Here is a 27,610-nt window from a genome sequence, read left to right on the forward strand (position 1 = left end):
CACTCGTGTTTTGGAGGGGGCACCCACTGATGTTCCCATCTGTCCCCATGGATGATCAAGGAGACCTGGACCATGCACTTAGTCCAAATGTCTTTGCTTCTTCTCACTTTCTTCTTTGTCTCCTTGACCGTGGTCAGCTTTGGCTTGGAGAGCTCATATCAGTCAACCAAAACATCAGAACTAAAACATTTCATCGAATAAAATTGATGCAGTGGGATATTAAAATTATTAATATTTTTACTAAAAGAACTGAGTGGAAACTTTCCTCATTTCTCAGAAGTTTTTTTCTAGTTATTTTTGACTGGCAGAAAATCCAGTTCCTCAACTTAAAGCGACTGTTTGTTTAAGATAATTACTCCTACAAAGAAGAACAAAAAAAAATAGTCCAAACAATCCTCAAAAAGTAAAAAAAAAATAAATGTGGGAAGGAAAAACATCAACTGCTTACCAAGAAATGTTCCAGAGCTTGTAATACACGCTTTAATGAATAGCTTGGAAACCATCTGAAATGAACCTTTTCCCTCTGCTACTGTGACAAAATCTTACAAGGTAGCCCATACAGCTGTAACCATAGAGAGAAAATAAACACAGCCTTCATTTTCCCTTTGGTTTGCTAAAATTACAGCGAAGAATATTTGGGTGTTGGCTCAAACATGAGGAGGAAAGGAGCTGCCCTTGTTTTGGAAGAGGTGGTATCATCATCCTTTCTTCTCTCTGTTATTCAGTCCACTAAAAGATAATTATTCTCCCACTGAAATTAGGCAGTCGCCTCCTGCTTCCTCAGTTGGGTTGAGAGAAGTCACTCTTGGTAATGGGAAGGAGTTGGTTTAGACTTCTGTCTGTAGTTCAGCCCTGAAGCAAGAGGACGAGGCACTGCAAACCGACATCCCAGGCTGGTGTCTTCTTTTATCTGAGGACACCTCGGTGGCCTGACTTTAATGGTCAGGAGGGGAAAGCTCCAGAAAACCTGGAACTTGTTCAGCTTTCAGCCCTTCGAGGCTGGGAACATCATGCAAAGCCAGATCCGGTTCCACTGGGCCGTAGAGGGGAAGCAAGCAAGGGCCAGACCAATGGATTGAGTCAACCTCCAGTGGCTAGGGAGGACCAGCCCCAGGTCCCAAAGCTGTGGCTTTCACCACCTGCTCTGTCTCAAGCAACTATCTTTCTAGCAACAGCAAACCCAACGTATTGTGACCTCAGACACAAAGCCAAGATGAGTCGTTCCGGCCTTCTTTCAAAATTACATTTACAAGTGGCGAATGCATTAAGCTAAGATGCAAATTTACTCACCTAGATGAGTTCCAGTTCTAAAGCCCTCAGCACAGGAAGGACATGAATCTGTTGAGGCGAGTCCAGAGGAGGCCATGGAGATGATCTGAGGGCTGGAGAACCTCCTGTATGAGGACAGGCTGAGAGAGTTGGGGTTGTTCAGCCTGGAGAAGAGAAGGCTCCTGGCAGAACTTAGAGCAGTTTCCAGGACTGAAAGGGGTTCCAGGAAAGCTGGAGAGGGGCTCTTAATCAGGAAATGCAGGGATAGGATGAGGGGAACAGATTTCAACTGAGAGAGTGGAGATTGAGAAGAGATCTTAGGAAGAAATCTTTTCCTGTGAGGGTGGGGAGGCCCTGGCCCAGGTTGCCCAGAGCAGTGGTGGCTGCCCCATCCCTGGAGGTGTCCAAGGCCAGGTTGGATGGGGTTTGGAGCCCCTGATCCAGTGGGAGGTGCCCCTGCCCATGGCAGGGGGTGGGACTGGATGGGCTTTGAGGTCCCTTCCAACCCAAACCATTCCATGACTCTATGACTCTATTTGTAGCCCCTTGGAAGTCAGATGAACCACTGAGATGGGTTTCCTCATTTGAGAGAGGCACTCAGGTGGAGGACTGTCCACCGTGACTAGCTAGAGTCTGACACCCAGGTGGTCAAAATGAGATGAAACAGCTTCTACTCTTAGCATACAAACGATATCTCATGCCCTTCCCCAAAGGTTCTTATTTTCTTCTTTGCTTCTCTTTTAAATATTCACATATTTTTTTAGGTTGCAATTAGAAATTTACCCTGTGCGAGCAGGAGATGAGTGGTGCTGTATGACCTGTAATTCTTCATGCGCTGGAGACAGGAAGAAAATCACTATGATGATAGCGTCTGCGAAGTGAGAGGATGACAGGCAGGGTGTATTCATCTGAATAAATGTAGGTGTCTCACATGGTGATGTCTCCATCTGTGCTAACATCCCTGCTCTGGGCTGCCCGCAGAGTCAGGAGAGATCTCATTGGTGCAGTTGGTAGAGTTGAGAGCACAATGTGTTGTGTAAGAAATTAGATGCCAGTGTCTGATCAGATGAGTCAAACGAGGGAAATTTAGTTTCTTTCCATGAAACGAGCCCCCAGCAACCAGCTCCCATGTTGAGCTCTACACAGGAGACACCAAAACTGGGGCAAACTCAACCCCACCTCGTTACGGCCAAGAGATCTCATAACTTGCCCCTTTGTCTTTTAAATCCTATGACAGAAATGTTACACTTTGTCAGCCCTGATGCCACCAAAACAAAGGTTTTTATGTCTAAATAGCTGTGGCTCTGGCAGATTATCCTGATTATAAGTCCCTTGAGCTCAGGTGCTCGGCGTCGGCGTCTCTTCATTCAGCTGCTGTAACATGGAAGGATCAAACAAATGTGTTGTCCTGAAGTTGCAGCACTGAATGAAGCTATAGTCTGTCCAACTCTTTGTAGAGGACATCTTGCAGTGCTCAGAAGCATTTTGGGGGGCTTCTAGCAATCTTTGTCATCAATTGTAAGAGGCTACATAATATCTTATAGGTGATGTGATATAAGGAGGTAAATAAAACAGAATAAACAACATTGGGCTCTCCTGGTCTCTGAGTCCCTCCGTTCTCCAAATTGCCTGAAGAGAATCAAAAGTTCTGTTTGGTTCCTTCTTCCCCCATGGACATATAGACTTCAAAAAAAAGCACTTCTTCACTCATTTTGTCATTTCTTTACGTGTTGTCTGTAGAAAAATTCAGACCCAAACCAAGTACTTTCCATGCAGTTTATTGAAGGCACAGTGAAAAGCTGGGAAGTTGGAGCAGTCAATGAAAAGAAGCTCCATTCATGTGAGTAGAAGGTGTCGGCTCCGATTTACGCCCCAATAACTTCCCTCGGCACTGTGGGGGTAGGAATGGAGGGTGAGCTCTTCTAAAAATCAGCACGCTTTGAACTAGCCACCCTTAACATGCAGAAGCAAAGGAAAGGATTACGTATCCGTCTGTAAGCAAATTCCACGAGAAGCCTATGGCTGCGGCGTAACTAGCAGGTGCTTTGAAAGCTGAAATTGCCTTGTTTAAAGTTTAAGCTCAAATTTGCAGCTCAGGGTTTCTTCTTTGACAAAGAAAATCAAAAGGGAGTGCGCTCTCTGCACTGCCTCCTGGAAAAGTTAAATCATCGCTGTCTTTTCTGAAATGCTTTGGGAGGAGCTGGGAGAAAGAGAGGTGTCTGGTAAGGAAGAGCATCGCTAATGAACCTGCTCGTTGTGGGAAAAGCCAGGGAGGGAAGGCAAGGAAACAAGCAAACCCTAAAGCTGGGATAATCTAGGCTGTATAAACTCAGAGAAGTAACACTGTGTTGAGCACCTGCTGGAGAAGCTTGAGAGATGTGTCTTGGGGACTCTGAACACAGAATTTGGTTGGGGGGTATATATGATGCTAATAAATGTGGGAGTGGGCTTGGTGACAAATGTCACTAGAAGTGGGCAGAGAAACTATCCTGCATCGTCTCAGTGGTAGGAACTACGTGGTTATGTGTTTCCCTCCTATGCTGCTGGTTGTGCCACCTCCCAGCTGACAGCCCTATGGAACAACGCACGGATCCCTGATCACCCCGTAGTTCCCCACCACGCCGTTGTTGCACGCCACGACTTCGGGGTTGTTTGAAACGACGACGGGAGGTCCCGCCAGTTGTCTGATGACCACCCCACCGGTTTGGCATGCCCCCATCCTAGCATTCACGCCCCCGCTGCCCGTGCTGATGACGGTGCGAGCTGGGTATCCTCCACTCTGGGAGCTGAAGCCCCCATTTTTGCAACTGACCCCTCCAGCTTGACAAAACACCTCTGGGACACACTGTTTGGCCACTGAGCTAATGACCCTCTTGGGGTGGATCCCAGCACTCCGGGAGCTGAATCCACCATTCTGGGAGCTTTGTCGACCAGACCGTCTGCCCATGGAAGTGTAGCCACACACAGCCCCGTTTGCAGCCAGCATCCCGCAGTCATCGGGGACGTTGTAGCCACTGCTGACCACAGCTGCAAGAAAGCACGAGGGATTAATGATTTAGAGATAAGAACTACAAGGCTCTCACAAGGCAAGTTGTTTCATGAGTGACAGAACCAACCAAACCTGATTTCCTCTGGATTTGTCCAAAGTATCTGAGCCTTTGCTCCTTTCAACTCCTCCCCCGTGTCCCAACACATCCCCTCACAGATCTTCCCAGTTCCCACTTCGCTCATATTCTTTCCCAGGATCAATGCACATCGGTGCATTGCCTGACAGGTTCTCCGGGGCAGCTCACTGTTGCCTCCAAGAGTAGAAAATGGTCATGAATTTGATCTTCCTCCCTCCATCCAAAAGCTGTTTGGTTTTTTTTTTTTTATTTTTGAATTCAGAGGTCATTGAGATTTCTGGGGCCAAATCTTCAACGTCAGCCTGGGCTGAAAGGGAAAAGGGAAGCAGAGACAGGGAGAACTCAAAGCCCATCCAGTCCCACCTCTGCCATGGGCAGGGACACCTCCCACTGGATCAGGGGCTCCAAGCCCCATCCAACCTGGCCTGGAACCCCTCCAGGGATGGGGCAGCCACCACTGCTCTGAGCAACCTGGGCCAGGGCCTCCCCACCCTCACAGGAGAACATTTCTCCCTAAGATCTCATCTCAATCTCCCCTCTTTCAGCTCAAAACTGTTCCTCCTTGTCCGTTCCCTGCACTCCCTGATCAAGAGCCTCTCCTCAGCATTCCTGGAGCCCCTTTCAGTCCTGGAAGATGCTCTGAGTTTTGCTGTGAGCCTTCTCTTCACCTGAGTGAGCCCAAACTGCCTTTCCTAAAATGAGAAACCCTCATGGCTAAAAATCTTTAGGATACTCACACACGCTCACCGGGTTCCCGACACATATCCTGTTAGGGGAAAGCAAAGAAATACATGTTATTCTGTTAACAAGTTGCATACACATCTAGAAACCCGATGTTACTCATAAATTCCAGCCATACATCCAGCCCACTGAATCTCTTGTTGTAACACGTCTGACTATCCCTAGGACAGGAACTGTTTTTGCTGGCACAGGAGTGGCCTGTATGGCCTCCAGCCATCTCTCCAGCCCCCATTTCTGGGAGCCTGGGAGGATCCTGGAGCAGCAAAATTCGCCTGGGAGCTGGAACCCTTCTGGCCTCTGATACACAGGAGAAAAGGGACAAGACTTCTGTCACCCACCTGCTCTCTTCACCCTCCAGCAAAGTCTTATATGTTGCAATCTCGATATCCAGGGCCAGCTTGACATTCAGCAGCTCCTGGTAATCCCGCAGCATGCAAGCCAGCTCATCCTTGGCCTTCTGGAGGGCGCTTTGCAGCTCAATGTGCTTCTCTCGGGCATCTTTGAGGGCACAGTCCCCACGTTGCTCAACATCACAAATGGAGGTTTGCAGGCAGGAGACCTGTCAGAGGGGAGGATAGCAGTGTAAGTGTCTTCAAGGCTTCCTAATTCCTGGACATTCTGATTTTGATTAATCCACTCTTCCAATTGCAAAAGAAAGAAAGAAAGACGCCATCAGCGCCCCTTCTTCTCTATCCACTTCTCAACTATACACTTTCCCACTACAGCCTAGAGCAGGTCTTAAGTCTACTAAAAGCCAACACATCATCCTCCCCCATATCTGAGCTGCCCTCCAAGACCTTTCCCTTCCTGGAAACGTCACCTCTGGGCCTCTCCTACCTGCTTCTTCACGTTCTCCAGTTCACACTGCAGCTTCTGTATCATCCGGGTTAGCTCTGAGATCTCACACTTGTTGCTTTGCAGATCGTCACAATACTTGCCTCTCTTATCCTGAAGCTCCTGAAACTGGAACCAATCAACAAGGAAATGGTCATTTTTGACCTGCAGCCTGTTAAGTTGCCAGGCGGACACCCTGGTTGCATCTTACTCACTCTGGTTTGGTAGAAAGCATCGACTTCTTCTTTGCTTTTCTGAGCTATTTCTTGGTACCAGCATTCGACGTTCTTGATGATGCTCTCCATGTCCAGGTCTCGGTTGTTGTCCATTTTCACGATGACCGAAGTGTCACATAGCTGGCGATCTACCTGAGCTCGTTCCTACAGGTTGGGGAAGGGTTTAGTCAGCTGTTGGCAATTCTTAACCTTTGTAGTCAAAGAAGGGTTGGGACAAAGAGCCACACTGCTCAGCTGATGGATGTAAGTCAAGAGACACCCCTCAGGTCGGCTCAGCAGAAAATCCTCCCTGCTGGATGAGTTGCCACATGTCAGCTGTTGACCTACATGCTGACCTGCAGCAATCCTGTCCACATCAAGGGTAAGGAATCGGAATGACTTAACCCCTGGTATCCTGTCATCTTCAGCTGCTTTACTGATGTTAATGACAGGATTGAGCTGTGAGTGTCCTTAGCTCTAATCAGACAACTGCAATCCGGAGTAACTAGACAGACTCATCTCTTTTCTCAGGGGCAGAGTTAGGACACAGCCAATTCATACCTGGAGCTGCATTAAGAAAAGGGGAACCACCCTATTTCCACCATAATCATGCTAATATATCCACCCTGTAGTTCTGTGCTTTCAAGTATTCAGGGCTTGGGAGGAGAGATGTCCGAGAGGGATTTCAGGCTGTAGAAAATTGCAGCACCTGAAGGATGAGACGGTCCTACCAGTCTCCTGGGACAGACCAAAGAAACTCACCTCCTCAAACACACATTTCAACAACTCCAACTGCCTTCTTAACAGATCCACCTTCACCTCCAGCTCTTCCTTGTTCAGAAAGATACAGTCTGCATCCTGAAAAAGAGGAGACACATCCCAGCCCAATCTCGCTGAAAACATTGGAGAAACACGCAGAAATCAGAGGCAGCGCCAATAAAACCAAAACGTGTTTCAACACGGTTTTGACAGCAGAAAGGTGTGAGAGGGTGAGTCAAGATGCCCTGGCGTCTCCTAAAGGAAAACAAAACCGTTCCAACATGACTTACAGGGATTAGTTTGTTTATTTATTACTTAGAATGTAGCTACAAACTCAGAATTGACTAATGAGAGCTTAAACAGATTTTTTTTATAACTGTTCAAATGGTTTCTGCTTTTCTGATGCCCGAGTGAAGAGACTGCCAGCAAATAACCAGTGTCATAGAATCCTGGAGTGGTTTGGGATGGAAGGGACCTCAAAGCTCATCCAGTTCCACCCCGTGCCATGGGCAGGGACACCTCCCATTGCATGAGGGCCCCCAAGCCCCATCCAACCTGGCCTTGAACACCTCCAGGGATGGGACAGCCCCCACTTCTGTCTTGAACACCGGGTATTCCTGCCTGACCTCTCCTGCTCTGTCCCTCCTCCACAAATACAACTTCCCATCACAATTCAAGAACGTGCTTAAGCTAACAAAAGTTTTGCTCTCATGCTGATGGTGTAAGCTTTGAGGACACATCATTTTTACTTTCTGCTTGCATTCACCTCTTTTTCTGACCCTGTGGCTCTTTGCAGGCCTCCCTCTTTCTGCTCACTGTAACACATGCTGGGCATTCGCTAATAATGTACTGTTTCAGCCAAGCTTTACACCAAATGAACCTAAAAATGGTTTAGGTGTTATGTATTTTGGCTTCCCACCTTTTTGAGTGCCACAAACTCATTCTCCACAGTCGTACGCCTGTTGATTTCCTCTTCATACCTGTTGGAATAGGAGAAGGGAAGGGCTGAGCCGAGCATTGCTATCAGAAACACGGACATTGACCACTGGGTAGCAAAAACAACCCTCACTTGCTCCCAGGTTGCCAGCGGGCACTGTAAGATCAGTGGCTGGACACCAGACATTAAAGCAACCCAAGATCAGAAGCTGCTTCACGAACAACAACATTAACAATGCAAAGAGTTTGCCAGTGAGACAGAAGAATGTGACATCCCCGAAGGGATGCGCCTCATGTCTGGGAGAGGTTGCCTGAGATGAACCAGAGGAGAAGCGAAATGTCAACAGCCAGAGGAGACCTGAAGGACCTTACTTGCATTTGAACTCCTCCACCAGCTGGCTCGTCGCACATTCCTCGCTGCCCAGCTTTTGCTTTTCACAAAGCAAACAGTCCAGGCGCTTCCGCAGGTCGCAGATGTAATTCTCGAAGTACAGTTCAAGGTTTTTCCCCTTCTTTGGTAGAACGTATTGCTGCAGGAGGCCCCACTTGGTCTCCAGAACTTTGTTCTGCTGCTCCAGGAATCGGACCTGCAGGCCAAAAAATAGCAGTTCTTCAAAGAAAGAGGTGAATGCAATAAGTCTGCACGGGGTTGGACTGCCTGAAACTGCAGGTAAACAGTTGGGCTTGATGATCTTAAAGGTCTTTTCCAACCTAAATTATGCTACGATTCTAATAATAGGATTTTTGGAAAGCAAGAGATCGTATGCCACAATGATTGTAAAACTCTCCGCTTTTATTTAGAAATCTAAAATTCACATATACATTATTTAGAAATTTAGATTAGTTGTATGTCTACGTCTGCCTTTCTCACAAATGAACAGAAATAAAGCCCATCTGCAAGGAAATTCTGATGTGGTTTAGGATGAGATTGAGTCCCAAGATGGTGGGAATTGTTTTGTCTCTTTTGCTACAAAAGGATTCTAAGGTGACGGCTCAGACTTAGACATCTAAGGTTTAGGTTCCTGAATAAAGATCAACCTCCTCTGCCTACAGGATGTTTTCGGAACAGTTGTGATAGGTAAAGACAAAAAGGGGAAAGGAACTAAACAAGACAGAAGGATGAGCCCACTAGAGCCATAACTTCTAGCTGACCTAGAACAAGAAAGCCATGAGAAATCCTTGACATGAGGCTGTCCAGACAGAAGACATCTGTAAAAATGTCCAATGCTAACTTGGGCCATGATGCAAACACCTTCAAATACCAGAATGGATGTGTGGGTGAAATGAGCCCTCCCCAACACTGAAGAACCCGCTCTGAACCAACATGAATCTGGACCTTCTCATGGAGCCAGCTCCGTGATTCACCGCATGAGCTGCACTGAGGCTTTGGAGGAGGTTGGTTTTATCTCATTTTTTCTAGAAGAAATGCAAGAACGAAGCAGGTTGGCACTCACCTTGTCGATGAAGCAGGCAAACTGGGTGTTGAGGGTCTTGATCTGTTCCTTCTCCTGACAGCGTATTTCATGTTCCAGTGGGTCAACCCCAACACAGAGGGGCTTCAGAAGCCGTTCGTCGATGCAGATACCTTGGATGCCATCAGCCTTGCGATCGGGGTAACCTCTCACGATACTATATCCCCTGGGGCCACAAAGGCCAACCCTTCCTCCAACATTACTGTAGCCTACACCTCCGAAGCCAAACTCTCCCAAACATCCATTACCGCAGACCCCGTTCACGTAGGAAATTCTCCTGTTTCCACCCAGGTTGCAGACGCTTCTGCTGCTGTAGGCACCAGCTCCGCATCGGACAGGTGGGCAGGCAGAGGCGGTGTAGGTTCGACCACAAATCTCCGAAGCTGAACTGAAGCCTCTACGTCCCAGGACAGATCTCACTGTAGGCGCTTGTCTGCTCATCGTGGCTTAATTGAAGGTGGAATACGAAAGTTCAGGGGAAGATCTTCTGCAGGAGAGGAACGGAGATCCTGCTGCAGCGACACTGTGATGCTACCCCTTATATACATTTGGGAAGCTGGCCTTGATAGGATCAGGACATTAATTTAATGCACTTAAGGGGTTGGTTTGCCTGGCAGCAATAAATGCTCCTCAAAATGCAAAACAGCCCGGCAAATACTAACTACTGAGGAAATAAAAAGGAATCTAAAAGTGCTCTGTTTGCAAGTTGGCTTAGAATATATTACAGTTTGAAGTGTTCCCCGAACTTACGCTAATTATAGTTTAGCAAACATTTTTGAAGAAACTCTTTGTGATTTGTTTGCAGCGTGTCGTTTGGGGTTTTGTGTCTCATGGGGTTCTGTGGAGGATGGTATGTTTTGCAAACTTGCACTTTGTGAGGGTAATTTCACAATCTCTCCTTTTTTCCTCTCACCAGGCTTGTTTGGGTGGGGAAAAACAACACCAAAAAAAAAAACCAAAAAACAAACAAAGTCCGTGATGGAAGAACATAGTGGAAGTCGTGTTGTGATGGATGGATCATTTCTGTACCTGAACCACCAGCAAGTTCACTGAGTTATGGGTCTGTTATTAATATGCAAGGACTCAAAATGCCCTCTAAAAACATTCCCATGCAGCATTTCATACTGACCTTCTCTTACCACCACGAAACCACTGAAACGTACCAGGTTGCATTCAGGATCTACAGTGTATGGTCCCTCTGATCCAGTGGAAGGTCTTCCTGCCCATGGCAAGGGTTTGGAACTGGATGACCTTTAATGTCCCTTCCAACCCAAACAATTCTATGTTTATGTATCGGAGCTTCTACCAAGCTGGATGTCAGAGACCTTTTTGATTCATCTTCTGGTAGTCTCTACAGGGAACAAAAAAGGAACAGTAGCACATTTCAGCCTGAAACAACAGTTAAAGGCTGGATGGCTTTGCCAGACACGTCCTTGACACTCAATGGAGATGCACCTTGAAGAGAAACAGCCCCTGGGTCCATGCTTAGGGGAATTGGGGTGATTCACTCTCTGCAGGCACCAGTCTTTCTCCATCAACAGAGGAAGTCTTAATGAATGGATTAGACTGGACACCAGGGATAGTTTTGACTCACACTGGCAAGACGAATCTCTCCTAATCACCAGCCCAAGGAGGTGAGACAGCGAACCTGTCTGCCAACCATCTCAGGGCCTTCTCCAAACTGACATTTGGAAAGGCAAAACAATAGTGCTCTTTCAGCTCTTTGAGAGTAAATTGTTTGGGAGAAAAAGAGACATTATAGTGCAAACAACGAAATGCCTTCAGCCCTTCCTGACCAAAGGGGAGCGAGGCTTGGAGAAGTCTGCATGATATACACACAACCTGACAGTATCTGGAGGCACTTGGTAGCTGTTTTCCCTCATCCTCATTAACCCCCTCTGAAAACGTATTCCAAGAGTTAGGATCAGGCAGAGCAAATCATAAAACCTCCTTAAAATGTTAAACCTTCTAATATCAAGTGCTTTAAAAGAAGACGTGCACGCTGAAACCATAGGACGTGACTACAGCACCGAGATTCACAAGGCTATTAATTGAACTTGTAATTGCAACTTATGTGAATTTGAGGGGCCGGTGGTAGAAATTAGTTGCGTAAACTGATACTTCTGCCCTATTCAAATGGGATAATTCAGCGTATTTACAGCATGACTTTCAGATTACACCTTTGTTTATAGTACTTTAGGCTCACAGTTTATACTGGGTTGCCAACACAATTGGCAATATCAGTTCAAACAGACATTAGAGACTTCAAGCTAAAGCTTGTTACTTCCTAGATCCTTTAAGTTCTAAACAAAGATTTATCAGAAGTGAAACGCACATTTGAATCCAAAGAAGAGCACAAAAGGCAATTGTTAGGAGCTTTATGGAGGAAAGCTGCGTCTTAGACCAGGCAGACCGAAGGCTGCTGTGCCCATGCTCCCTTTCCGCACCCCATTATACACGGCAGCTGTGTGGGAGACACCTGGAACGCAGCATAGACTGCAATTAAACGTCTGCGAACCAACTGTACTGCAGCAGCCCCAGCTCCAAAACTCCTTACCGGAGCTGCTGGCTTCCTGATTGGTAAGAGATTTGGGGAGTAAGTTGCCCGGTATTGGGCAAAATGTCTGTGTTAGTGAAGTCCCTGTTGTTGTTCCTGTATTGTACCGAGAAGGCAGCTGTGCAGAAGGTTCACTTACTGACTTCCAGGTCTTTTCAAAGAACAAATGTTTTCTCTTTTGGCATATACGACCTCAAGAACCAACAATTTGTTATTGTGAGTATGGACACGGAAAGTGGGAGATGCCAAAATTGCATCTTTTTGACTCAAAAGAAAGCAGAAGGGGAAGAACTGAGGAAGCACAAAAGGAAAATAATTTGATGAGGGGTTGTGTGAGTCATTTTGACAACTTGCAATCTCGCCCTTTGTCAGCATTCTTCTCCCCAAATGCACTGCTGAAAATGAAATTCATTATAAGAACATGTGAAGTTCATTCATTTGTTTGGTGCCTCTGGAGATGAATCCAAACTAGCTCTTCAAATCTGTTTTATGCGATAGTCTCAAAGAGCCGTGCTCTGTCCCTGTAATTATCCCCAGCCAGAGAAAACTCGCTGCATTCAGATGAGACAATGGCCATAACCAACCTGTGCTGACAGCAGTAAGACTGGGTCATAACGTGTATTTTCATACACACGGTTTCATGGACTTTGTAGACCCTTGTCCATGTCATCCATAAGATGTTAAAGAATTGAGTTGATTAGTGCAGCCTCATTCCTTTGTATCCCAAAGCCAAAGCTGTCCAAGGGAACTCAATCTGGTAATGTATTTTTTCCTCTCATTAACCTACATCTTCTCTACGTTAGAAGTCGACGCTGGGTTTTTCAAAGGATATTCCTCATAAAAGTCATCAAACGCTGGGCCTGGGTGCACCTTCCTCCCCCCCTTCAGCCATCAAACTAGCCGTGTATTCTAATTTCATCTTTGAGACTCCCTCTATGGCTGATGGAAAGAGATAGGCATCTCCAGACAGTGACTCATCACATCCTAAAATAGGCACCTAAGATGGGTGGGAGGAATCTTCCTTGGGAGACACTTGCCTCTCCTTTTATTGACTACCAGAGGCAGTCTAGACAACCAGACAACTAGACCAGGCGCCCCACTTCCAGATGGTTAAAGTCAGGTGAAATTAGTCCCATCCTTTGGGCGCCAGATTTCTCGAGCACCTTTGAAGTCTTAATGAGAGTCCACAACACCACACGTTCTCGGATGTGCTCGGTTCCTGACAGATGTACAGATCTCCGTGCGGCGATTAGCGTTTGCAGAACTAGTGCTTGCAAGAAAGCAAAGGGTCGTCCTGATCTTTTCCGTGTTGATGTTTTCCTCCCAAGGTAGAAATGAACGGGGGATGTACGGGAATCCAGGCCTCTGGCTGGGATGGCGCTGCCCTGCCAGTTGAACCAAAAAGGTTAAAAAAAGGAAAAAAGGCATTGCAGGTGTTAACCAGTGACAGCATCTTCCCTATAAACCTACAGGAGCTCTTATCCCTTCCAGATGAAGCTATTTTCTTGGGCAGAAGAGGTTCTCCAAGCCATGCAGAAGGAATTGCTCATGAAAGTTGGGCCAGGTCCACCTGGGAAGCGTATTCAGGAGACAAGCTCTTCCTTTCATTATGCTTAAAGCGAAGTGCCGAAGCCCATGGATTTGATTTGTGCAGCTTTGTGGTGTGCAGCTGAGTTTCCGACAGAACGGGCTGATGCCGGAAGCGCTGGTGGTGGTGATGGTCTATGGGTTTAAAATAAAGCACTTACTAACTTAACTTATCAGATCTTGGAATATTTATGATGGGGCGGGAGTTTGGAGGTAAGAAAGCAAAGTCATTTCCCTGACTTATTCTTCTCTTGCATAAAAAGTGTCAGGACCGTCCATTTTCCATGGGAACACCATAACCTCTATGAGATACTTAAACTCCTCTTAATGAATATTTATGGCTGCTTGACAGTTCTTTTCTTGTCAAATCTTTCTTGTGGTTTTCTCCATTAAAGATTGCGACTGTTTTCCTTTGTGCTCCTCGTATTTGACTGGGAAATAACTTCCTATCACAGGAGAATCACGGGGGGAGAGGAAGTTCTTCTAGTTCTGCACCATGATAATTGCTTTGATAGGAAAGACCTTCCCTCTGGATTCCCCATTTTGAAAAACACGTATCTCTCCAACTTGCCTCTCCCTGGTTGATTTCTTTGTCCTGCTCGTTGGCTTTCATCAGTTTAATCAAAAACAACTTAGTCCTTTGTGGTTGATTTATGTTAATAATTTGTTGGCTTCTTTTCTTTTATCTGCTCAGATGTACAATAAAAGATCTCCTTTTGATCTGTTCTCAAATTCTACTCTGGTAGGTGAAGGAATTCTAACACAGCGCTGAAAAAAAAACACAACCAGGCACGTTCCTGGGTTTTATTCCCTCTAACGACCCTATTGCAGCAGATTTTGAAGAGGAATAAAATGTGTTTTGGCGTTGCACCTCTGTGGTAGACGCACTATGAAAATCAAAGAGGCTGCGATGCTTTTTTCTATGAATCTTAAAACACCCATCGAGTAGCGTTTGGTGGGAGCCAAATTTGGTGCAAATCAGCATGAATAAGCTAGCTTTAAAAGGCTTCCTCAACTTGCACCAACCAAGGAATGGACCCGCACGACACTCTCTGGGCAGCCCTGCCACCTCTGCTTAATTGCTAAGGCTGCTAATCAGCTAATATGTCTTGTCCAATTAAGGAATGGGCCATTCCTGCATTCTTGGGAAACGCTGCAAACCAAGTGATGGCACATGTGTTCTCCATGCGATTCGTTGGAAAAAGAGCAAAACAGGTAAAGCTCTCGAGTCATCGAAAGAGGAGGCTGTAATCCACGGGTATGTCAGGACACTAAGGAGGAAGTGAACAGGAGCGCAAGAGACATTAATTACTCTTTGCTGACTAGAGAAGATGAAACGGCCCCATGTGTCTCACCACTCCAACTCCACCAACTCGCCTAAAATTATATCGGATAGACTTTGATGGAACTATGAGTCCTGGAGAGCTCCTTTCCAGAAATGCTTCCCTAGGAAAAGGATTCTGAATTAACTTTCTTCAGTTGTTTCATAGATAGCAAAGTCTTAATCAAGGAAAAGTAAAAAAGGACGCTGTTGGGGAGCAGGAAGCGAGTGATAAGAAGTGCCCCAGTACAGCAACCAGCCCTCTAAAGAAACAGCAGAAACCAAAAGGAGATGGTTTGCTCCTCTTTTTTGATGTGATGCCAGTGGAGTTTCTCTGATGTGGTTTCATGATGCTACAGTGTTCTTGCACCCAGTTTGCCTTTTCCTTGTGTGTAAGGTGGACCTGAGAAGGTTTTGACCACTAAAAGTAGAGCAGGGATTTCATTTTTCTACTTTAGGTACTTCAGGTCTTCTGTCCTCCTTGTCCTGACGCTCACAGTTGAAATTCAGATCCAGATGTTCCCAGAGCATGGAGGTCCAGTTGAAATCCTCACACCTGGCCAACACATTCCTTCGGAGTGAGCTGTTTCCCACGCTCTTTGCAGTCCTGCAGCTCTCTCCACAGCTCCCTCCCAAGCTGTCCTCATTTTCCCTACCCACTTTCTTGCCATACTCATCTTCAAAAGAGAAATTATGGAATGGCAGAATCATAGCATGGTTTGGGTTAGAAGGGACCTTAAAGCCCATACAGTTCCAAACCCATGTCCTATCCTTGCACTTCCTGACCAAGAGCTCCTCCACAGCTTTCTTGGAGCACCTCCCCATACTGGAAGCTGCTCCAAGGTCTCCCTGCAGACTTCTCTTCTCCAGGATGAACAACCCCAACTCTCTCAGCCTGTCCTTGTACAGGAGGTTCTCCAGCCCTCGGATCATCTCCGTGGCCACCTCTGGATTCGTTCCAACAGCTCCAGGTCCTTCCTGTGCTGAGGAGTCCAGAACTGAAGGCAGGGCTCCAGGTGAGGTCTCATGAGAGCAGGGTAGAGGGATCATGCTGGATCTTTCCTGCCTCTCCTCAATAAAACTTCTTTCCTTTTGAGGTGATTGTAATGGATCGTAATCAAATATCAATTCTGAAACACTACAGGAAGGTTGGATGTGTCCCTGTATTGCCAGACTGTGTTTAACTCTTGTTTTGAGGATACCAATACTTTGTTCTAATTGGAACTAATAATTAAGGTTTTCCACTACTTCCCATTATAAACTACATAATGAATTTGATGGTCTGAAATTTAAACCAGTTTCTATGGGTGCTGAATTACTGGTGAGTCATAATCCTATCCTACTTATTGGATGCTTTGAACCTGTCAGATGCGTGGTCTCCTGCCAGAATTCTTGTTGGAGGATTTTAGCAGTTTTCCGAGTGGCTGTAGCTAATCCAGTGATCTAATTTGGCGCAATTAGTTCTTTGCAACAATTAAAATGATTCAGCAGAAAACAAGCCAGCAGATAATCCTTCTTCCCTGTTCGGTACTCATAAGATCTTCTCTAGACCAACGCAATTGGTGTGAGGTGATGCTCTTGGTTAAAGACGAAAGAAATGCCACAGTAATGTAGAAAAACATAACTTGGGATCACACATCCGGAACCAGTGAGGAAATACGATCCTTCACACCTGATTCTTATCATTTTCAAGATCATAGTCTTCTCCGGATCACAAACCTCAGTTTTTCAATCTGTTGCTGGTGGGAATTGGGTTCAATTACAATGTCTCTCCTTTGCCTTCTTAAGCTCTTGAAACTGATTGTAGGAAAAATGAGAGCTGGCAATTAGTAATGGTAGGGTACGTGATCATAGAATAGAATCATAGAAACATTACGGTTGGAACAGACCTCTAAGCTCATCCAGTCCAACTGTCAGACCAAACTCACTGTGCTGACTAAACCGTGTCCCCAAGTGCCATGGTCACATGGTTTTTGAACCTCTTCAGCGATGGAGACTCCACCACTGCCCTGGAGAGCCTCTACCAGAGCTTCACCACTCTGTCAGTATATCCCAATATCCAACCTAAACCTTCCCCGGCACGACTTGAGGCCATTTCCTCTCGTCCCATCACTTTGGGAGAAGAGCCCAGTACCCACCTGGCTCCAACTTCCCTTCCAGGAGCTGCAGAGAGCGATGAGGTGTCCCCTCAGCCTCCTCTTCTCCAAACTAAACAGCCCCAGTCCCTCAGTTGCTCCCAGAACCACTGGGCTCCAGCTACTCCTCAGCTCTCTTCCCTTCTCCGGTCACACTCAAGCCCCTCAATGTTTTATTTGGAGCGAGGGGTTCAAAACTGAACCCAGGATTTGAGATGTGGCCTCACCAAGCACAGGGGCACAATCCCTTCCCTACTGCTGCTGACCACCCCATGGCTGATCCAAGCAACGATATAGGAGCCATGATTCCATCTCCAGAGTGAATTAAACTGTCTTCAGTATAGTCCTCAGCCCTTTGCAGCTCCTGAGACTTTCAGCAGCAAATGGAGGGTTCCTCCCGTAGCTTTCACTGTTCAGCTCACCCACAAGCTCCCCGCTCGACTCAGTCCTGTCCCGTTGCACTGTATCTGTTTCAGGGATGCTCTCCTGACTTTGAGATACGACTCAGTGTAGCGGAATCATAGAATGCTTTGGGTTGGAAGGGACTTTAAAGATCATCTCATTCCAACCTCCCTGCCATGGGCAGAGGCATCCCACTGGATCAGGTACCCAAGGCCCATCCAACCTGGCCTTGAACACCTCCAGGGATGGGGCAGCCACAACCTCCCTGGGCAACCTGGTCCCCACTTTCATGGTAAAGAAATTCCCCCTTCTGTCCAGTCTAAATCTGCCCCTCTCCAGTTTATCCTCATTATCCTTCATCCCATCCCCACAAGCCTTTGTGAACAGCCCCTCTCCAGCTTTCTTGGAGCCCCTTCAGGTACCAGAAGGTCACTATAAGGTCTCCTCGGAGCCTTCTCTTCTCCAGGCTGAACAAACCCAACTCCCTCACCCTGTCCTCGTACGGGAGCTGCTCCAGCCCTCAAATCATCCTTGTAGCCTCCTCCTGATCTGTTCCAACAGCTCCATCTCCTTCTTATGTTGAGGAGGAAATTTAGGAAACGGAATGGAAAATTAGCTCCAGAAGTTACACAGTGAAGACAGAAAGAAAATAAAATCACTGCCTCACCACAACTACTCTCGACAGTGAGAGAATTAAGGATGTGTCACTGGATGCTACAACTTACCCTAATTCTATACAACACATCCAATTCTGCCTCGTTTTTCTGAGCTATGCCCTCATATCAGCACTCAACGCTCCTGAGGATGTCCTCCACACCCAGGCATCAGCTGTTGTCCACTTTCACGATGACAGAGGTGTTGCAGGGACTTCTCTTCGGCTCAGCCGTAACCTAGAAGCCATGTGAAGTGGCAACAAGCTAACAACATGCCTCTGTCCTTGGATTTCTTATCTCACACTCCGGCAGAAGTAACACCACCACTGAGAGTTTGACCTGAGTCACGACCCAGGAGCTAAGACTGGATTTGGTCACACACGCAGCTTGAGGGTTTAGGGGGTGGGGTTGAGACCTCAAAGTCTTCCTTGTCTGGATTCTCATGGCTTCCCAAAGAGAGCCTGATGGATTGGCTTAATCAGGCCTAAATCAACGCAGACAAAGAGTGGCTGATAGAAGGAGCTGCCATCAAGCAAGGTTGGGACAGGAGCATCCATCCCTGAGCAGAAACACATTTCAGGAACTCTATCTCTTGCTTCAGGGTTTCTACCTGTTCTTCCAGTGCTGCCTTGGCCAGACAGACACAGTCCACGTCCTAAAAGAGTTTGCAGACACGGAGGCCTCAGGCAATTTCGTTGTATTTTTAGAGTAAGAAATTTTGTTTCGGAAATGTAATCCCAGCTCGGATCCCCCTGAACAGCAACAGCTCAGGGGTCCAAAAAGCATGTACGGTATTGCCAAGTTCTTTACCTGAAGAACATCATGCTTTGGGCCTTGGAACTAGGAAGCTGTCAGTTTAGAATGAAATTGATGTTAAATGTTCTCTGTCAACACCTGTGTCATGTTTTATTTTCACCTATGCTTGTCCAATGACTTTTAGCATTGTCAGCTCGTCTTGCAAGGAGCCGATCACGGCATCATAGAACCGTGGAATCATGAGATGGTTTGATTGGAAGGGAACAGGCCCTGGGCCAGGGCCTCTCCACCCTCACAGGAAAACATTTCTTCCCAATATCTCATTTAGGAAGAAATTTAACCATCTCAGAATCAAATGCCCATTTTTTAGAGGAAAAAATTAGCGTAGCTGTATCTTCTCATGAAGTTTTTTGGTTTCAGCTGTGTAGAACACATTGAAAAATGGGGCGCACAAGGAGAAGACAATAAATAACTTAGAAAATACGAAGCTCATCCACAAGGCTGTTAACTGGATGCTAGTTAATCATTTAATTAGAAGCAGTGGTAGGCTTGGCCTTGGTGGGCAGATGATAAATGCGCCGACAACCAGTATCGTGCAAAAAATACCTTATTAATACAGCTACGGCACAGCCACTCTCGGTTAGTACCCATTATATTTGAGCTTGTAATTAAAACTCTTGGAATACCTCAAGGCAAGTAAAAAAGATTTATTAGAGTGGCTTGACAGACAGGGAAGAAAAGGCTGATATGTTTAATGTATTTGCTGAGAGCCTCACAATACCTCAGAGGTGGAGCCAAGATTACATCTCTGACCTTGCGGCTTCTTGCCAAAGTCTCTTTCAAAACAGAAAGGTAGAGGTTCATTTCAGATTTGGAAGGAATGGGTTTCCCCTGCTATTACGCCACGTTAATCCTTAACTTTTTCAATAGGCTCAGACCTTGGCCAGTGTATTTTTTGCCAACTAAACAACGAAGCATATCAAATTCCCAAGAAATGGTGAATCTGTGCTTGCAGCCCAGAGAGCCACCCACACTCTAGGTGGCATCCAAAGCCACGGGACCGGCAGGGAGAGGGAGGGGATTCTGCTCCTCTGCTCCGCTCACTCGTGAGCTCACCTGGAGTCCTGTGCTCAGTTCTGGAGCCCTCAGCACAGGAAGGACACAGAGCTGATAGAGCGAGTCCAGAGGAGGCCACAGAGATGGTCAGAGGGTTGGAGCACCTCTAACACGAGGACAAGCTGAGAAAGTTGGGTTTATTCAGCCTGGAGACGAGAAGGCTCCAGAGAGACCTTTGAGCAGATTCCAGTGCTGAAAAGGGCTCTGGGAAGGCTGGGGAGGGGCTCTTAATTAGGGAGTGCAGGGATAGGATGAGGGGGAACAGATTTCAGCTGGAAGAGGGAGATTGAGATAAGATCTTAGGCAGAAATGTTTTCCTGTGAGGGTGGGGAGGCCCTGGAACAGGTTGCCCAGAGCGGTGGTGGCTGCCCCATCCCTGGAGGGGTTCCAGGCCAGGTTGGATGGGGCTTGGAGCCCCTGATCCAGTGGGAGGTGTCCCTGCCCATGGCAGGGGGTGGGCCTGGATGGGCTTTGAGGTCCCTTCCAACCCAAAGCATTCTATAATTCTACGAAAACTGAACTTATTTCACAAGGTTTTTGGTTTCATAGCGAATTTTTGATCTTTGTTTCCACTCCCTGGGCTCATCCGAGGGCTTTTTCACCAGCTTTCACAAGAAGGCTGATGAAAACCAAAACTGGTTACCAGAAACCTTACTTGTATTCTATCTCCAAGAGCAGCTTATGCCAAGGGCTTTCTTGTACCTCATTATTTGCAAATGTTCTGCACTGGAACAGTTTGCCCTTATCCCAGCGAGAGACATAATTGATGGTATGAAGCAGCTGGAAAGACAACTCTAGCTTAATTGCAGGCTCTTGACAGCACTATCAATTACACCCACACACAAGAGCAGGAACGATTGAAGTCCTGGGTGTCTCACCTGGCTGCTTAAATGCAAGCAGAGCCCATGACAATTCCAGCTGGAAGAGCAGGATCGGAGCCCAGGAGGAGAGAACTTGTCCTGGAGCTGCTCTGACTTGGTCTTCATTTTGTCCTTCCAGTTTGTCTCTTCTTGGGCTCTCACTAAATTCTACCTCTACATCTGCATGGCCCCCGTGATGAGGAGCCCCAATGTGTGATGGTCCTCCTGCACCTTCTGAGCAGCGGTTGGTGATCTCACAGCACTCTCCCTGGCCCTGCTGCTGGCAAGGAGAGTTTGGCTCCTTTCAGGCAAGAAAGAGTTAGCTCAGAGCTCTTGTTTCCTTGCTGTGGTTAGTCGACAGGCTCATGGGTGGTTTCAAGAGTTTTCCTCCCACTTTGATAAGCAAAACTCTGAACTTGGGGTTTTGTGCCCCTGGATAGGCAAAAGTTCATCCATCCAGATTTGCCCAGGGGAGCGGTGGAGTCTCCATCCCTGGAGGTGTTCAAACACTGTGTAGATGTGGCATTTTAGGACATGGTTCAGTCAGCACCGTGGGGTTGGGCTGATGTTCAGACAGGATGATCTTAGAGGTCTTTCCAACCTCTATGATTCTATGATCAATTCTATGATTCTATGATCAGCCTCCTCTCTGACTCTGAACCCTGATGTCCCCTGATGACCCCGAGTCCCCAAAAGGTACCACCTGATGCAGCCCTTGGGCTGTTCTCAACTGCTGTAGTTTAGAGGATCACAACGTCAGCTCTGCTTTCCCAACTTCACCTCATCCCATCCAACTCGTGGCAGGAGACAAAGCTTTGGTGTGTCATTTGACAGTGGAGAGTCTCCGGGCTTAGAATGCACCAGATCTTCTCCACTCACCTCCCTTCAGTTGATGGAACCCATTCTATTCAGGTCAGAGGGATCGTGTTTGCCTTTCAGGAGGGTTGATCGTGTACGTGGGTGCAAGGGGAGTAGCTCCCAAGGTAATCACAGCTCATTAATTTGCTTCTAAACATCAGGAATTTTGGAAAGAGGCCCAGCAACGAAGATAGGAGGCCCCCAATTTTCATCGTGCTACAATGCAGCCATAACTAATTGCACAGCTTTTTGCCAAAGTAAATCAGGAAGGAACTTCTTGTTCTGACCACATCTGCACAGGAAAGAGGGCTCAAACCCAAAACCCCGTCAGTCAGACAGTGAGTGGGAGAGCAGGTGCAAAGACCAGTTCTACGCCACTGTGGTACAACTTATTCTCCCACTAGGTGGTGGTATCTAACACTTCTTCAGCCTCCTTGGTCACATGGGTTTTTGGTAGGGATCTTGATGGTGACATGAGCCTGTTCACACCTTGTTCAACATAGAAACCTCTCAGGATACCACTAGCAAGAGCTCACTCACAGGTATAAAGAGCAGCGTTTAGAAGCCAGGACACCATAGGACCAACAAGGTCCTCAGTCTTTGCGAGACAGTGAGATTTCGTACAGATTTCTACTCTGACGTTGACTATGAGCCTGGGAAGTTTTGTAAAATCTGGGCATCCAATAATGCACCACTGGCAGAAAACCAACGCTGAGATAGAGTTACCACCACCTTTAATGACATCTATCCTACTGTCACCTTCCTCACCCCCTTGGCGTCCTCATTTCATACTTGTAATCCTGTTTGTCATGTCAAAGCTCTTGGAGGCTCAAGCTCTGCTTGGGCACAGGGTGTCAGTAGACACCTTCTTTCAGTGTTACATCCTGAACATGTTTACAGTGTTGTGATGACCGAGAATATATCCCTTAGGACGTTAACTGCCATTAATCTGAAGTCCTCATCTTATGACCTTCTTCTTCTCATGACTTTGGCTCAGCCCGTGAACCTCAAAAATCAAACTGTCTCTGGGCACAGCCTTAGGTAGACTATCTGGTGACATTTTCCACCCAAAAAATTCATGTGCAATGTCTAACTGACGTAAGAAACTTAGCATTGAGTCAACAAGAAATCAGCAGTGGCCATGTCCCTGTGTTCCCCATGGACACTGCACCTCTTTTAGCCACTTTCCACACTTTGCATGTGCTGTGGTGGTGGGAATAAAATCATCTGATTGATCACCTCAGCTCATATCTATATGGTCCAAAGACCAGAAACCCATCCTTCATCTTAACAGTGCTGAATACATAAGCTCCATGAAGATAAGAGCAGGAACTGGACCACATAACTGGTGAAGGAAAGGAACAGCAATAATTAAGCAAGTCCAGAGGAGGCCATGAAGATGATCCAAGGACTGGAACACCTCCTGTATGAGGACAGGCTGAAAGACTTGGGGTTGTTCCACCTGGAAAAGAGAAGGCTCTGGGGAGACCTTAAAGCAGCTTCCAGTGCTGAAAGGGGCTCCAGGAAAGATGGGGAGAGGCTCTTGATCAGGAATTGCAGAGAGAAGACAAGGAGGAATCTTTTTCAGCTGAAAGAAGGGAGATAGAGATGAGATCTTAGGAAGAAATATTTTCCTGTGAGGTTGGGAAGGCCCTGGAACAGGTTGCCCAGAGCAGTGGTGGCTGCCCCATCCCTGGAGAGGTTCAAGGCCAGGTTGGATGGGGCTTGGAGCTCCTGATCCAGTGGGAGGTGTCCCTGCCCATGGCAGGGGGTGGGACCTGGATGGGCTTTGAGGTCCCTTCTGACCCAAACCATTCCACGATTCTATGACAAGAAATATACTTTTAAACAACCGAAATCCTGGGCCAGATTTTTCACTGCTCCTTAAACGAGGGTAGTTTTACGTGGAAGAAAGTGTCATCAGAAACTAGAGATGTGATTATGGCTCAGCTGACAAGCAGAACTGGTTTTGACATACCCCTCCAAACCCTTCACTACGTTATTCTAGCACTTAAGGCTACTGACTGCTGGTGTGTAAACATTGCTTAAAACAACATGATGGGAACACTGATTGAGCCCCTCATACCAGCTGGGAATTAGCAACCTCCTTTCTAAGCTGCTCTCCCCGGTTCCTGCTACAGTAAACTGCAGCAGAGGGTTTGTGTGATCTCCTGTGGGTGATTGAGAGACTTTTCACAAAGGCATGGAGTGATAGGACGAGGGGCAATGGGTATAAACTGGAGAAGGGCAGATTTAGACTGGACATAAGGAGGAATTTGTTCACCATGAGGTTGGGGAGACGCTGGAACAGGTTGCCCAGGGAAGCAGTGGATGTCCCATCCCTGGAGGGGTTCAAGGCCAGGTTGGATGGGCCTTGGGCAGCCTGATCCAGCATGAGATGTCCCTGCCCATGGCAGGGGTTGGAACTGGATTGGCTTTGAGGTCCCTTCCAACTCAAACCATTCCAGGATTCTAACATGTGCCGACGTCTCTGTTCCCTCAAGGAATCACTCATCAAATAACCAGGGCACACGTCGAATTATCTGGATTCAAACTACCACATTTTGGCTGAAAACCATTCCCCTCATCCTTTCCCTGTGTTTCCTGCTCAAGAGCCCTTCCCCAGCTTTCCTGGAGCCCCTTTCACTACCACAAGCTCCTCTAAGGTCTCCCCAGAGTCTTCTCATCTCCAGGCTGAACAACCCCAACTCTCCCAGCCTTGGACAGGAGGTGCTCCAGCCCTTGAATCATCTCTGTGGCTTCCTCTGGACTTGCTCCAACAGCTCCATGTCCTTCCTGTGATGAGGACTCCACAACTGGGCTCAGGGCTCCAGGGGAGGTCTCACAAGAGTGGAGCAGAGGGGCAGAATCCCCTCCATCTCTCTGCTGGCCTCGCTTCTGCTGATGCCTCCCAGGACCATCCTGCTTGACTGGCTGGATTAGGCCAATACGGCTTATATCCTGAAACCCATTTTCACAAATGTTCTGCATCCCCATCACCAACAGATGTCCTTTTGCAACCCTCTTCTTCTTCCACTTTTTCACTACTTTTATCTTGAGTTCGTTTCAGGTCTCCGTTGTCTGGGTTATATATTTCAAGAGTTCTTTCAAAATTCTCATCTCACACAAAGGAGTCGTGACTTCCCAGAGACCAAAACACAAACAACAGTCAGGGTTTCAAGCTTTTAGTTGACAAAGACAAACTTTTCAAACAACCCGAGTTGAAGTGGTCAGAGAAAGGTGAAGGAAAGGAGAGCGACGGTCCAAATATTGTCATAAAAGAGATGTGTGTGGTGGGAGAATTCAGGAGGTGGCTGCGCAGGGAGAAAGGAGTTTGGGATTGGGTGTGAAACATTCAGAACAGGGCTGACTCAATGCTGGGAAGGAAAGCGCCCTCACAACCCATACCATGGCGAATGTCTTCTTCCTGTTCCACTAGTTGGTATTTGCATGCAAATATTAGTGGTGTGAAGCTTATCCAGATGAAACTAAGCCACTTCCAGACCTATAACCCACCTTTTAACAATACCACTGTCCTTCAGAGCACTGTCCAGTCCCACATTCAGGGCTCTTTCTCTCAGCTTCACAGTTCCATCCTCAATAATCTGCTTCCTCTTCAGAGCTACCACCAATACCAGAGCAATACCCTCCACTGTCAGACCGGCAGACACCCCCAGAACTGGGTGCCCCACATCCAAAGCCATACCTTGCACTTCCAGAACTGCAGACACCACCACTATTTGATCCAGAAACTACAGAGACTGAACTTCCTTCATATCCAGAGAAAGAATCTCTCCTCCCAGAGCCACTGCCACCGCCAAAGCTCATCCCTCCACCATAGGGATTGCAGCTGCCATGGCCAGAGCCAAATCCTCCTCCTCCAGAGCTGTGGCCACCTCCAGACATGGAACCTCCAATCCCAGAGCTTCCGCCACCTCCATATCCCGAGCCACCTCCTCCACAAATGGAACCTCCACTGCCGTAACTCGAACCTCCATGGCCTGAGCTTCCTCCTCCTCCACTGCCTCCAGAGATGGAACCTCTCCTTCCAGAACCACTGCCTCCACCATAGTTCATTCCTCCACCATGGGGACTGCAGCTGCCACTGCCAGAGCCAAATCCTCCTCCTCCAGAGCTGTGGCCACCTCCAGACATGGAACCTCCACTGCCAGAGCTTCCGCCACCTCCGTATCCAGAGCCACCTCCTCCACAAATGGAACCTCCACTGCCATAACTCGAACCTCCATGACCCGAGCTTCCTCCTCCACTCCCTCCAGAGATGGAACCTCTCCTCCCAGAGCCACTGCCTCCACCAGAGCTCATCCCTCCACCGTGGGGACTGCAGCTGCCACTGCCAGAACCGAATCCTCCTCCTCCAGAGCTGTGGCCACCTCCAGACATGGAACCTCCACTGCCATAACTTGACCCTCCATGACCCGAGCTTCCTCCTCCTCCACTCCCTCCAGAGATGGAACCTCTCCTTCCAGATCCGCTTCCACCACCAGAGCTCATTCCTCCACCATGGGGACTCCATCTGCCACTGCCAGAGCCAAATCCTCCTCCAGAGCTGTGGCCACCGCCAGACATGGAACCTCCACTCCCAGAGCTTCCTCCACCTCCGTATCCTGAACCACCTCCTCCACAAATGGAACCTCCACTGCCATAACTCGAACCTCCATGACCCGAGCTTCCTCCTCCTCCTCCTCCACTCCCTCCAGAGATGGAACCTCTCCTTCCAGATCCGCTTCCACCACCAGAGCTCATTCCTCCACCATGGGGACTCCATCTGCCGCTGCCAGAGCCAAATCCTCCTCCTCCAGAGCTGTGGCCACCTCCAGACATGGAACCTCCACTGCCAGAGCTTCCGCCACCTCCGTATCCTGAGCCACCTCCTCCACAAATGGAACCTCCACTGCCGTAACTCGACCCTCCATGGCCTGAACTTCCTCCTCCTCCACTCCCTCCAGAGATGGAACCTCTCCTCCCAGAGCTGCTGCCTCCACCAGAGCTCATCCCTCCACCGTGGGGACTGCAGCTGCCACTGCCAGAGCCAAATCCTCCTCCTCCAGAGCTGTGGCCACCTCCAGACATGGAACCTCCACTCCCAGAGCTTCCTCCACCTCCGTATCCCGAGCCACCTCCTCCACAAATGGAACCTCCACTGCCATAACTCGAACCCCCATGACCCGAGCTTCCTCCTCCACTCCCTCCAGAGATGGAACCTCTCCTTCCAGATCCACTGCCTCCACCAGAGCTCATTCCTCCACCGTGGGGACTGCAGCTGCCACTGCCAGAACTGAATCCTCCTCCTCCAGAGCTGTGGCCACCTCCAGACATGGAACCTCCAATCCCAGAGCTTCCGCCACCTCCATATCCTGAGCCACCTCCTCCACAAATGGAACCTCCACTACCATAACTTGACCCTCCATGACCCGAGCTTCCTCCTCCTCCTCCTCCACTGCCTCCAGAGATGGAACCTCTCCTTCCAGATCCACTTCCACCACCAGAGCTCATTCCTCCACCGTGGGGACTCCATCTGCCACTGCCAGAGCCAAATCCTCCTCCTCCAGAGCTGTGGCCACCTCCAGACATGGAACCTCCAATCCCAGAGCTTCCGCCACCTCCATATCCTGAGCCACCTCCTCCACAAATGGAACCTCCACTGCCATAACTCGAACCCACATGACCCGAGCTTCCTCCTCCACTCCCTCCAGAGATGGAACCTCTCCTTCCAGATCCACTGCCTCCACCAGAGCTCATTCCTCCACCGTGGGGACTGCAGCTGCCACTGCCAGAACTGAATCCTCCTCCTCCAGAGCTGTGGCCACCTCCAGACATGGAACCTCCACTGCCATAACTTGACCCTCCATGACCCGAGCTTCCTCCTCCTCCACTCCCTCCAGAGATGGAACCTCTCCTTCCAGATCCGCTTCCACCACCAGAGCTCATTCCTCCACCGTGGGGACTGCAGCTGCCACTGCCAGAGCCAAATCCTCCTCCTCCAGAGCTGTGGC

At 48.0% G+C, this 27,610-nt stretch overlaps 2 protein-coding genes across 2 annotated transcripts; both read right to left on the reverse strand.

Annotated features, from left to right (window-relative positions):
• Positions 1-3,031: 3,031 nt before the first annotated feature.
• On the reverse strand, positions 3,032-9,884 carry LOC104055125 (keratin, type II cytoskeletal 4). Its single transcript, XM_054051367.1, has 9 exons — positions 9,334-9,884; positions 8,252-8,466; positions 7,863-7,923; positions 6,947-7,042; positions 6,185-6,349; positions 5,973-6,098; positions 5,474-5,694; positions 5,132-5,160; positions 3,032-4,296 (listed from the first exon to the last, which is right to left on the reverse strand). The coding sequence occupies exons 1-9, from the start codon at positions 9,790-9,792 to the stop codon at positions 3,842-3,844; spliced, it is 1,827 nt and encodes a 608-aa protein (XP_053907342.1). The 5' UTR covers positions 9,793-9,884; the 3' UTR covers positions 3,032-3,841.
• A 14,883-nt stretch (positions 9,885-24,767) lies between these two features.
• On the reverse strand, positions 24,768-26,608 carry LOC128849458 (loricrin-like). Its single transcript, XM_054051368.1, has one exon. It carries the CDS (start codon positions 26,436-26,438, stop codon positions 25,194-25,196), a length of 1,245 nt encoding a protein of 414 aa, XP_053907343.1. The 5' UTR covers positions 26,439-26,608; the 3' UTR covers positions 24,768-25,193.
• Positions 26,609-27,610: the final 1,002 nt, after the last annotated feature.

The sequence above is a fragment of the Cuculus canorus genome, chromosome 29, assembly GCF_017976375.1.
Source record: "Cuculus canorus isolate bCucCan1 chromosome 29, bCucCan1.pri, whole genome shotgun sequence".
Classification (NCBI taxonomy): domain Eukaryota; kingdom Metazoa; phylum Chordata; class Aves; order Cuculiformes; family Cuculidae; genus Cuculus; species Cuculus canorus.

Coding starts and splice junctions, on each gene's coding strand:
- LOC128849458 (XM_054051368.1), bottom strand. CDS start 26,438: ATGTCTGGAGGTGGCCACAGCTCTGGAGGAGGAGGATTTGGCTCTGGC.
- LOC104055125 (XM_054051367.1), bottom strand. CDS start 9,792: ATGAGCAGACAAGCGCCTACAGTGAGATCTGTCCTGGGACGTAGAGGC. Junction 7,924..8,251: donor GTGGAGGAGTTCAAATGCAA/GTAAGGTCCTTC, acceptor CTATTCCAACAG/GTATGAAGAGGAAATCAACA. Junction 5,695..5,972: donor TGGAGAACGTGAAGAAGCAG/GTAGGAGAGGCC, acceptor CCCCTCTGACAG/GTCTCCTGCCTGCAAACCTC.